This window comes from Alexandromys fortis, unplaced genomic scaffold (genome assembly GCF_014885135.2).
Source record: "Alexandromys fortis isolate MF-2015 unplaced genomic scaffold, M_Fortis_MF-2015_v1.1 scaffold_308, whole genome shotgun sequence".
Classification (NCBI taxonomy): Eukaryota; Metazoa; Chordata; class Mammalia; order Rodentia; family Cricetidae; genus Alexandromys; species Alexandromys fortis.
In genome coordinates this window covers 42,756-55,550 of record NW_026068180.1, presented here as the reverse complement: position 1 = coordinate 55,550, position 12,795 = coordinate 42,756, and the positions used below count along the sequence as shown (strand labels likewise).

The 12,795-nt window shown below is 35.4% G+C and overlaps 1 protein-coding gene across 7 annotated transcripts in view; it reads left to right on the top strand.

Annotated features, from left to right (window-relative positions):
- The window catches only part of Zmym2 (zinc finger MYM-type containing 2), a 72,825-nt gene that overhangs the window by 44,767 nt on the left and 15,263 nt on the right, over nucleotides 1–12,795 (top strand). For all 7 annotated transcript variants that reach the window (XR_007589644.1, XM_050129104.1, XM_050129102.1 and 4 more), the window contains 5 exons: nucleotides 123–295; nucleotides 7,488–7,653; nucleotides 8,497–8,531; nucleotides 10,120–10,249; nucleotides 11,666–11,781. Coding sequence is in view for 6 of the 7 variants with exons in the window: in XM_050129104.1 (XP_049985061.1) it covers nucleotides 123–295; nucleotides 7,488–7,653; nucleotides 8,497–8,531; nucleotides 10,120–10,249; nucleotides 11,666–11,781 (620 nt within the window). In the remaining variant the exon portion in view is untranslated. The remainder of the gene's footprint in view (nucleotides 1–122; nucleotides 296–7,487; nucleotides 7,654–8,496; nucleotides 8,532–10,119; nucleotides 10,250–11,665; nucleotides 11,782–12,795) is intronic.

Sequence of the window (12,795 nt, the reverse complement as noted above, 5' to 3'; positions counted from 1 at the left end):
CTTTATATGTGAGTATATTGGGCATTTCCTGAAACTAATAAGTAACTAGCCTTAAAAGATCTGTCTCAGTATAAAATTTGTCGTTTTATGTGTTCTTAAAAAAAAAATGTAACATTTTTCAGGCTGCAAGCTATTATACAAACAAGATTTTGCAAGACGATTAGGATTAAGATGTGTTACGTGCAACTATTGTTCTCAGCTGTGTAAGAAGGGAGCCACTAAAGAGCTTGATGGGGTTCTCAGAGACTTCTGCAGTGATGACTGCTGTAAAAAGTTTCAGGAGTGGTACTACAAGGCAAGTAACAACTATTCTGATTGCAGTGACTACTTGGGGTAGTCTTTTAAAATCTTGGTAGCTATTATTTAACTCTTTGTTACTTAAATTTGCATACTTTATGCCTAGCCCTGTTTCTGATGTTTATTAAGATGGTTTTTGTCTTTTCTACTTGTTTTTTTATAAGGTAAAATAGAGTTGTTATTATTTTTCTTAAGAATTTAGGCGCTACCAACCATTAGGCTATTCATGTATTTTCAGTGTTATAGCTTCATAAAATAGATATTTCTCCAATTTTTATTTAATGAGTCTGTTGTCAATATTTAGCAAAGCAGTAGTGGCTTTAAATATTTGGCTAGTGTTTTGTAAGTACGTTTTACGTGTATGTAGGTTCACATGTAAATCCTTCTTTGTGGAACAACTCTTGGTGTTGTGTCTTATAAAAGACTTTAAAAGTTAGTAATAATGAACTTTGGCCCATTGCATTAACTACTTTTTTTGAGACAGGGTTTCACTGTGTAGCAGTGGCTGACCTTGATATCACAGTTCTTTGTTTTTTAACTGCTGGGATTAAAGATCCCAGAAAAGAAAGGTGTACCACCTTTCCTGGCTACTTCTTTTTTAGATGAGAAATTAAAGATTATTTGGAATTTGTATCATCAGATGTTACCCAAGAGAAAGTTAGATATTATACAAAAAAGTATTAATTTCTATGTTGATAACATGGAAAAGTACCTCAGTGGTAAAAGCTTCATTATGGATACAGTTTTTTTTTTCTTTGGTTTTTCAAGACCGGGTTTCTCTGTGGCTTTGGAGCCTGTCCTGGAACTAGCTCTGTAGAGCAGGCTGGTCTGGAACTCACAGAGATCCGCCTGCCTCTGCCTCCAGAGTGCTGGGATTAAAGGCGAGCGCCACCATTGCCCAGTTTTATGGATACAGTTTTAAAGCATGTGAAGATAGATAACATGACTCCTGAATTGTGAGACAGATGAAGTTTGATGAACCTGATGTAGTTCATTCACTTTATGAAGATGATTAGTATTAATGATATATCTGAAAATCATCATACTAGCTAAAGAATACTTTCCTGGCTAGAGGTAAAATAATTGAGATTTCATGTATTTTCAGTGGTGTAGCTTCATAAAATGGTTTTGGTGTTTTTCAGAAACTTGATTCATTATGAATGAATTGCTTTTGGGTGATTTAAATTTCAAAGTCCAAAGTTATAAACACACAGAAGGACACACATTTTAACACTCTGCTCATACTTTCATAGTTTAAAATAGTGTTTCATTCTATTGTGTAGTGTATTTAAGAAAACTTCCCTCACTTACTACTTTGATATTATTAATGCTTAATTTTTGTTAAACACACACAAATACTCTGTTACCTTCAGGTTAGGTTTTATTAAGTTGTTTGTTTTCCTTTCTAGAGATCAGACTCATAGCCTTTTACATCAGTGCTCCAACAATGTATTCCATCCTCAGATTTTGGTTTTGGTGTGTTGTTTTTTTTGGATGGTACTAGGGATAAGAAGTTTTAGTTTTGAAATTTTGTTTTTAATAATCACAAAAACAGTAAAGGTGTTTGGTGACTACATATTTAAAAGTGCCATTTATTCCTTTTATCATTCACTTCTTGACACAGTAGTTATTATGATGTGATAATAATTGCTTTGTAATTATTTTACGGTTAAAGTTTCTACCTAATTGTGAACCTAAAATATTTTTTAACTTTGGAGATTTTGGTTTTTGCTTATAGAATAAACTAAATGCATTTTTGAGTTAGCTGTTCTCTCTGTATTATTTTTCTTCCTCTTTTATGCCCTTTCCTACCTCTTTTTTGAATATTCTCTTTCTATTACCTATAATGAAAATAGAGAAATCTTAGAGTTTCTTTTTCTTTGATGGCAAGTAAAGATGTGCTGTTTAGTAAAAGACCACATTGTTGTCTTATGTTCCATTTTATTACTTTAATTTTGTTAGTGCTGGGGATTGAATCTAGGACCTCATACGCACTAGTTAATTGTACATGCTGATAATGCTCATTTACATAGTGCTCAGTTAGGACAATTCAGTGAAGCAGTACATTTCAGAATGTATAAGATCTCTGTGTAATGTTATGTTGGTGTAAAAGTAATGTCAGGTTTTGCGCTGTTGAAGTTTGTCTTTTTATAGTGAAATATGTTGTTATATAATAACTGTGGTTCTATATCATTTTAGTGCTCATTTCTCACTTTTTGTTTTGCTAGTGACCTCTTATTTATTTTATACAATGGAAAGTATGTTAGACAAAAAGCAGATTTGAGTTCAAAGTGAGTCATAAAGCACATAAGTAACTTGAAAAAACATCAGCAGTGTATTTGGCCCAAGAGCTGCTAGCAAATTATAGAGTACATTGTGTTGGTTGAAGGGATTTTGCAAAGCAGACTTGAGCGTTGAAGAAACGGAGGGTAATAATCAGCCATGAGAAGTTAACAGTGACTGTTGGAAAGCAGTCAGTGAAGCTGAACTTCTTACAGCTTTATTAGGAGTGAGTAGTAAAGGATCACTAGGTATTTGAGGCAAGCTGGAAAGGTGGTAGTGGGAAAGGAATCTGTCTCATAGGCTGAAATTATCTTGTATTTTATTGAAACTGGATATCTCTATGTAGCTCTGGCTGTCCTGGCTTCACTCATGGAAATTTCCCTGCCTGTGCCTCTCGAGTGCCACCACTGCTCAGCAACAAACCATTTCTTCGTCAGATTGTGACATTTGACAAAAATAGTGGCTGGAGAGATGGCTTCATAGTTAATAGCACTTGCTGCTCTTCCAGAGGACCTGAGTTCATTTCCTAAGACCCAAATAAGGTGGCTCATAAATGCCTGTAGGAAATCTGACACCCTCTTCAAGCCTCTGGGTAGCTACATACATGTGACATATATACACAGAGACATACATACACAAATATATAAGTTAAAATCTTTAAGAAAAAAATTGAATTGTATACGACTGGCAGTTGGCTGCTCAGTGCTGTGCTGAGAATCAGTTCTAAAGCACTTCAAGACCAAACATTCACCTAAAAATAGTCACTGTTGGGTTGTCTGCTGCCTTGCCTGATACATTGCAGTGTTCTGAACCATAGAGAAATTGCTCAGAAAACCCATGAGATGCACTGGAAACTGCCAACATCTGTATCTGACATTGGCCACCAGAAAGACCAATTCTTTTCTTCAACAGCACCCTCCACATGTTGCACAACTAATGCTCCCAAAGATGAGGTAGATTACTGTCCTTACCTCTTGCCAATGAGGTACTACTTTTTCAAGCACTTTGACAACTTTTACCTGCAGAATACAGAGAATGTTTTCTACGAGTTTACCAAATCCCAAAGCATAGACTTCTCTGGAATTAACAAACGTTTCTCATTTCTCACCCTCCCCTCTGATAATTGTAATGGTTCCTGTTTTTATGGATAAAGATGTGTTTGTTCCTAGTTACACACACACACACACACACATACACACACACACACACACACCAGTATAGTAGTGTTTAAATTCACAGTTCCAAATTGCTGTGTCTTTTGCACCAGTACAGTAATTCTTATGTAAAACGCACAAATCTTTCTGTAATATTTACAATAACATTGAGAGACTACCTAGAATTGAAATAAATTTTTTAATATTTATTTATTTATTATGTATACAATATTCTGTCTGTGTGTATGCCTGCTGGCCAGAAGAGGGCACCAGACCCCATTACAGATGGTTGTGAGCCACCATGTGGTTGCTGGGAATTGAACTCATGACCTTTGGAAGAGCAGGCAATGCTCTTAACCTCTGAGCCATCTCTCCAGCCCGAATTGAAATAATTTTATAAAATATTTTTAGTATTTAAATTTAATAATGAGATTAGCTATATAGATCAGTGCTTACTTAGTAGACTTTTTTCTTTGAATAGATTGTTTTTAATATTTTTAAAGAAAGGAGCTAGATGTAGGAAAACAAAGTATATAGGGTTTTAGAATGAAGGACTTATTATTATTCAGATTTTGGGATCCAAGATATTTTTAGTTAGATGTGGTGATAAAAACTATAATTCTAGCACTTGGGATGTGGAAGCAAGATAACTGATGGGGTTTGAGGCAAGATTGAACATCCTGATAGCGCCTTTTCAGAAAGCCAGTATAGTACATATGCTATGGAAATTTGTTAAATTTTACACAAACTGAGTTTTGATTTAGATATTAAATTGAGAACCATTTTGTGTGTTTTACTTTTATTAGGGCTTTTATTTTCTACTTATTTATTTTCTGTTTGCCAGTCTATCCTGAGGTCATGATAAAATACAGATTTTGACTTGGCTTTCTGCTGGAATTCTGTAACTTTCTTTCTTTCTTTCTTTCTTTCTTTTTTTTTTTTTTTTTTTGGTTTTTCGAGACAGGGTTTCTCTGTGGTTTTGGAGCCTGTCCTGGAACTAGCTCTTGTAGACCAGGCTGGTCTCGAACCCACAGAGATCCGCCTGCCTCTGCCTTCTGAGTGCTGGGATTAAAGGCGTGCGCCACCACCGCCCGGCTCTGTAACTTTCTTTTTAATATTTGATGTTAGTCAGATCTTTTTCCCTGTCCATTTTGCAGGGCTGTTGTAAGAACTGTAGATAGTAGGTCAGTGTTAGGCTTTTAATCTCAGGTTCTCAGTGAGGGGGTAGTCAGGCTGCAGTTTCAATTGGTTTTCATTAGTGCTCTGACTCATTGTAAGTGGTTGTAAACTTATTTCCTTTCTTATGATTTGATTATAAAAAAGGACAAAGAATCTGAAACATTTCTTTAATTTCAAGTAGTCTTTTGTTGATAAGAGTTGTACATAGGAATTGTTTCCATTATTGAGTCAAGTATAACTGTATTACGAATTTTCTAGAGGAACAGACCTGATAGAATGTGTATATTAAAAGGGGACTCTACTACCAACAATGGCTGTCTCTCATTGGAGAGGCCTTCAACCTGGTAGCAGTTCAGTCCTTGAGGTTGGGTTCTTCAGCAGTTGTGGTTTGGTATTCAAGGTCTAGAGAGCTGTTGGTAGTCCTTGTTGGAAGCCCCTAAAATCTATGTTTTGATGTCATCAAAACACAGTAGCAGCACTGACGTAGATGAACATGCTAGTGAGAGCAAAGGCTTCTTTCTTTGCTTTTTTATCTAGGGTGCTGTCAACATTTAAGGTGGGTCTTCCCACTTGAAATAAAGTTGACAGCTAAGATTAGCCATCATAATGACCTAGGTTAAAATACTAATGCTTCTGCGATTGAGATTGCCATATAATCTACCAGTATTGTAAAATTTGATTCATAAATTTTTAGACAAGGCATAATAGCATCAGTTACTGCTAATGATATATACCACAAAACTTCATTTATTTAATCTTTGTTCAGCAAGAGAGCTGAAATAGAAAAAAGAGACCGTGCAGTATGGTCCATCTCTTTGTTCTTTAAGACCTGTGTGTCAATGTGATTCTTTATTAATATCTTTCAACTGTGAGCTTACTTTTTTTTTTTTTTTTGCCTCTTAAGCTAAAATGTGCTCTACTTCTAAGATACACCCTTAAAGTATTTATTAATAGAATTTCATTTGGGATATAAGTTGAGATAATCACATATACAATATAAAACTGAATTAGAGTAATGAAACAGGCACAGATACATAAATTATAATTTAGTATTATCAGAATTTCTAAATTGTTAAGCTGACAATCAGTTTTTAAAAATTAAAGTAATTTATTTTTAGATTAGAAACTTCTTTCTCATTCTATTTGGAATAAATTACATCTTTTGTTTCACTCACTGATCAAAATGTCTTTAAAAGATGGGCCGGATTTAGGTGAATTAGTATCTCTTTAAAGTGAAATCTGCCCCTGTATTGAGTTACCATTTAAAGTGTTATTGTCTTGAATTCTACGGTGTTTTTTTGTTGTTGTTCTTGGTTTTTAATAAGAAGTTCTGGATTGCTTTGATCTGGTTGTAGATCTGTTCATGTTTCCTAGTTGTAGAACTGTCGCATAACATTTGTTTGTTTTGTTTTATTCATTATTTATTTATTTTGAGACAGGGTTTCTCTGTGTAGCCCTGGCTGTCACGGGACTTATTTTGTAGACTAGGCAGGACATCTGTCTCCAGAGTGCTGTGATTAAAGGCATGTGCCACCACCACCACCTGGCTTCTGATTGGATATCTTGATAAATTATTTAATTTTTTTCAAGTAAATATTGGCTCTTTTAAAACACATTTTCAAAGTTCTTCTCAGAAAATTAAACTTTTTTTTTAAAGTTTTATAGTAAATTCACAGAAAACAAATAGTTGAGTTTTCTATACTTATAAGAGCTTGCTTCAGAATTATTCTGTTCTTCCTACAGGTGTTGTTCCTGTTTATTGCCCAGTGTTACCTTGCAGTGCATTCAATTAACTAATTTTCTTTTCTTTGAATTAAAAGAAAATAGTCTGGTCTTCTATACTTAAGCATGGAAATCTGCTTATTGTAGGAACTGTTCAAGCTAATATAATTTCTAGAGATTGCCACTTGTTATGATTATGACTCTCAAAAATGTCTTATGCCACTACTGTTTGGTTTAAGTTTTTGTTTTGTTTATTTTTATTTGAGTCAGGATCTTGCTATGCAACCTAGACTTGTATAGCCCAGGGTGGCCTCAAACTTGCCAACTTCTTGGCTTAGCCCGCTGACTGTTAGGATAATTTTTGTGCCTACCACCATGCTCAGTTTCAAAATTATTTTCAAGTAAATTCTATCAGTTTTTGTCTAATCATGCTCATTTAATTTTTTAAAAATGATTCGTATGTGTGTGTGTGTGTGTGTGTGTGTAGGTGCACATTCCTGCACATGGATACCGTAAGAGGGTGTGAGATCCCTTAGAGATGCATTTATGGGTGTTAATAGGATCCTCAGTTTTACGGGTGCTAGAATCAGAACTCCAGTCCTAATGATTGCACAGCAAATACAGGAACTGCTGAGCCATCTCTCTAGCCATTATTGTTTTTTTTTGTTTGTTTGTTTATTTTTTGTTTTGATTTTGGTAATATAGGATTGGATTTAGTCTTCGTATGTAATTTTTGCTTTGATACCATTTCAGTACTTTCTCATCACTTTTGTCAGCTAATGTGTATGTTAACATTAAGAAGACTTAAGTCTTCTCATTTACAATGTCTGAGCACTTTCCCTTCTTATTAAGGCTGCGAGATGTGACTGCTGTAAATCCCAAGGCACCCTTAAAGAGCGAGTGCAGTGGCGTGGGGAGATGAAACATTTCTGTGATCAACACTGCTTACTGCGTTTCTACTGTCAGCAAAATGAGCCCAATATGACTACCCAAAAAGGACCCGAAAACCTACATTATGGTATGTATTGTGGCCACTTAAAGACTTTTTTTAAAAATAAGTATTTATTTATTATGTATACGACATTCTATCTGCATGTATGCCTGTAGGCCAGAAGAGGGCACCAGACCTCATTACAGATGGTTGTGAGCCACCATGTGGTTGCTGGGAATTGAACTCAGGACCTTTGGAAGAGCAGGCGATGCTCTTAAGCTTTGAGCCATCTCTCCAGCCCCCCACTTAAAGACTTTATATTCTTTATTTTTCTAGTTTTGAATTCCAAGCATTGATAAATAAGTAGTTGATTTGAAGATAGTTATTAAGACTGGGGCATGGATCAATGGTAGAGAAAGACCATAAGTTTTATATAACTCTAGTAAGTCTCCCATTGGAAAAGGTCAGGTCTCTCGTAGTTTATATATGGATGGAAAATATCAATTGAAATGAACCCCATACTTTCTCTAGGTCCATTGCTTATTTTATTTCCATTTAAAAACCTGTATGCGGAAAAATATTGGACATCATTGAACTAAATTAGAGAAATTAAACTATTAAAAACATTTTAAAAATAATCTATCCTGTGACATCTAGCTTCATCAGATAAGAAGCTTTCTTAGCAGATTATGTACTATTTGTGGCCTGGAAGGAGCAACAACTTTTAGAAATTGTGGCCTTTTATTTTACTTAAGCAGTATTTCTTAGAATATTTTATATTCGGAGAGAGCAAAGAGGAAAATCAGCTATGCGCGTCTCCATTTTTTTGTACTCTTTGTTTAAATTTGGAAATCTAATTTAATGATACATAGAGATTTAAAAAATGTCAAGAAAGTGTTATTTGTCTTATTTTAAATGTTTGTTTTTTAGATCAGGGCTGTCAGACGTCCCGAACCAAAATAACAGTGAGTATTTTTTCAGTTCAGTGCTGTGATGTGGTTTACAGTATAAGTGAAAAATAGTTAGGTTGTACTAATATCATCATGAACGAGTTTTACTTTGTTGAAATAGTGGAAATATTCAGCTTACTAGTATCGGAAACATAAAAGGAACATAAAAGTGAATTGTTGATGGCCTCTATCCAAATGGGAAAGATAGATAATACATGGTATTTGAGTTGACATAGCTGTAGCTTTGAAATAATTGCTTGCTCTCTCTTTCCCTCTGCCTGTCTTCTTGGACAGCATGGATGGGTCAGTAGGAAAACGTCCATGAGAAGTACAGAGCAGCACATTAGGGTCCATCCTGATAGGATCGCTGAGAGCATAAGGAAAGTGAAGCCAAAAGCAGTGATTTAAAGATCTCCTAGTAGAGTCTTTTAAACCTGAAAAATATGTACACAATATGCTCCAATCCTTTTTTGTTTAGTCTTTTTCTGTCTTTTGGTACTATGCAGCACTCCTTAATTATCCTTTTAAGAATTTTATAGGTTGATAGTGGCCATTTACATGTAATGATTACTTGAGAGCTTAAGTAGTGTTTTGCCATACCTTGAACAGTGGGACATTGATTGCCTTCAGTATGTTGACTTTTCTGGAATTTATAGCATTCTTGTTCAAATGAAGCTCTGTGCTTGAAGGAGTCATTTGTTGGCATCCTAAAAAGCCTGTACTAGCCCTAATTGTGGTCAAGACGATGATGGTGATGATGATGTGTAGTTACTAATTTTTAGCTTCAGCAAAGATCACGTATCAGATTTTCAGAACTGTGATATCTAGACTCCAACTCAGAAATTGTGATTTAGAAAGTTTACTGGGTAGTTTTAATACAAAAGCAGAGAATAACCACAAGATATAACTCTTCATGCCTTGGACTAGGATGCCATTATGGCTGTTAAGACCTGTGTCTTACAAAGCTATTTTCTTTGCATTGTAATATTTTAGCTCTGAATCCATAGTCAAAAGTCAAGCCGAGTTGTTGTTTTGTTTGGAGTCAGTATCTGGCTGGCTTAATAATTGATAATTAAGAGATAATTGTTTTCATATTTTTTTTCCTTAAAACATGCTTATCGGATCTCTTTGAGTTCGAGGCCAGCCTGGTCTAAGTTCCAGGACAGGCTCCAAAGCTACAGAGAAACCCTGATTTGAAAAACCAAAAATAAATAAATAAAAAAAAATTCTTATACAAAATTCTTATTTATAGAAATGAATGAATTCTGCTGCTGGATAGTGTTTAGAGTAAATTCACATTGACCTTTCAAGATTAAGACTGATAAACTAGTAGTAATAGCTTTTGGTTATACTTTTCCACTTTTTTGTGAAAGTAAGTCCCTTTAAGATTTGAAAAACAGATAATGCCTTTAATTCTAACACTCTGGGGGCAAAAGCAGGTAGTTTTACGCCAGCTTAGCTGCGTATTGGTTTCCAGGCCAGCTAGAGCTACATAGTAAGACCCTTTCTCAAGAAAGAAGAGAGAGAGGAAAAGTGGAAAGAAAATAGACTATTGGTATCAGGATAAAAATTAAAGAAAATGTGTCTCTTTGCTTCTCTGTAGGGCTCAGCACCACCCCCTTCTCCTACACCAAACAAAGAGATGAAGAACAAAGCAGTTCTTTGCAAACCTTTAACAATGACAAAAGCAACTTACTGTAAGCCTCACATGCAGACCAAATCTTGTCAGACAGGTAACTTAGGAACTTTGAATTATATCTCCATCTGCTTAGACTTTACTGAACTAAAATGCATGATTTTCTAGGGTGAAGACTACAAAATAGATTGTTAAGACATTGTGTCCTTTGATTTTCTTCTGTGATTTTTTTTTCCTTTTTCTTTTTTTAATATCACCTTGGGAATAAAGCATATTGTTTAAATTACCTGTGATCTGTTAGTAGCTGATTAAAAGACCCAGAGTATAACTTGTTAAAAAATCACACAATTTTATAAAACTTTTCTTGGATTGAGACCTACAATTAATTGCTTAGTTCCTGTTGAGAAAATGATTTTGTGGTCTATAACAATGATAGTTCTGTTTCCTTCTGGTCAGAAAGATATTAAATAATTTTGTACTGATTTCACATCTGTAGCATTAATTCTTAGTTTTCTTTTGATTTTTGGGGAGGATTCTATCTTGCCGTGTACAGTTTTGCCTTAAATACAGTCTTCCTGATTGCTGGGATTACAGGAGTGGGCTACTGTGCAGCTCAATGTTTGCTACATTTTAATTGTTGAAGTAAATAAACTGAGGGGAATTGCCAGAACAGTCTGCTGGATATTTTTAAAGGATGTGTGTGTGTGTGTGTATTTTCATTTTTTAAAAAAGTGTAAGCTGTGTTTGTTTTAAGTTAGAACAGTTGTTGCAGAAAACAACAGAAAGTTTTACTGTTTAAACTTTCTTAAATCTTACAGAAATTAGAAATTTCTCTTTTTCAATTTTTTTTTTTTTTCTTCGAGACAGGGTTTCTCTGTGATTTTGGAGCCTGTCCTGGAACTAGCTCTTGTAGACCAGGCTGGTCTGGAACTCACAGAGATCCGCCTGCCTCTGCCTCCCAAGTGCTGGGATTAAAGGCGCGTGCCACCACCGCCCGGCTTTTTTCAAAATTTTTTGAGACAAGGTTTCTCTCTGTATCCCTGGCTGTCCTGTAACTTGCTCTGTAGACCAGGCTGACCTTGAACTAACAGAAATCAGCCTGCTTCTGCTGGAATTTATGGGATGTACCATCACCACCCTGTAGAAATTTCTTTTAAAATGAGTACAAAGTTATTTTCCTTTGTTGTCTAGTTAAGTTCATTATAAAACCAAATAACCAAAGAAACAAAAAGCCATTGTGAAAAATGAAAAGTCATGCTTGGTGTTTCTATGCTTTTAATTGCCCTTTGGGGAGACAAGAGGATACCTATGAGTGTAAGGCCAGCTTGGTCTGCAAGCAGGTTTATAAAACCAAAGAGCCATTATTGTGGCTCAAACCTATATTCTGAGGATGTGGGAGGCTGAGGCAGGAGGAGCACCAGGAGTTCAAGGTCATCTTGTGTAGAACAGTGTGATATTATGTCTCAAACAAAGCAAAACACATGTTCTTTTTTGCCTATATCTTGTTTTGCAGATGAGAATTGGAAGACAGAGTATGTCCCAGTGCCTATTCCTGTACCTGTCTATGTGCCCGTGCCTATGCACATGTACAGCCAGAGTATTCCTGTCCCTACCACAGTTCCTGTTCCTGTGCGTGAGATTCACCCTCTCATTCTTGTTTTTGCAGGCAGTTTGGGATGGTCCCTAGCTGCTGGTACTGCTGTACTTGTTACAATTACTGTGACAAAAGGGACTTATAATGCGAGAAGGAGCTTCATTTTGGTTCATGGTTTAGGAGGGAGGGCATGGAGGCAAGAGCATGAGAGAGCTGCTGGTCTTCCTGCATCTCCAGTCAGGATGAAGACAGGAAGTAGGGCTAGGTTATAAAACCTTAAAGCCTGACTCAAGTGTCATTTCCTCCAAAGAGGTTTTCTTCCTTCTAATGATTCCTCAACCTTCCAAAGCAGCACCAGCAGCTGGAGACCAAATGATCAAACACATGAGCATATGAAGAGCAGTTGACATTACTTACACCCAACAGAAGCCATCTTTTTTGTTTTGTCAGTTTCCTGTTAGCATGATGATGTTTGTTTATATGGTCATCTCAGAGTTAAGTTGAGCAGATGAGTGTATGTACTGTGACATTATTGATTATACATTTGAATTCATCTTCAAAAGAAATGTATTGTGAAACCATAAGGTTTAGAAATGAAACATAGATTAGAGTTTTTTTTTTTTGATTTATTTATTTATTTATTATGTATAATGTTCTGCTTGCATGTATGTCAATAGGCCAGAAGAGGGCACCAGATCTCATAGATGGTTGTGAGCTACCATGTAGTTGCTGGGAATTGAACTCAGGACCTTTGAAAGAGTAGCCAGTGCTCTCAACGTCTGAGCCATCTATCCAGCCCAACTAGAGGTTCTTAAAATGTTCACTTCATTACAAATCACCTGTAATATGCAGAATAGTGTATTTGAACTTAGCTTTTTTTTTTTCTCTTAATTTTTTTTAAAGTATATATTTTGGGATTTCCTTGCCATAGTACATATCTTAGTTTTGATAGGTATTCTTCCCAAAGATTTTCTTCGTTAGTGTATTTATATAGTAATATATTGTGCATTTAATTTGTGGAAATTTCTTTTATTGTTTAATATACCTAA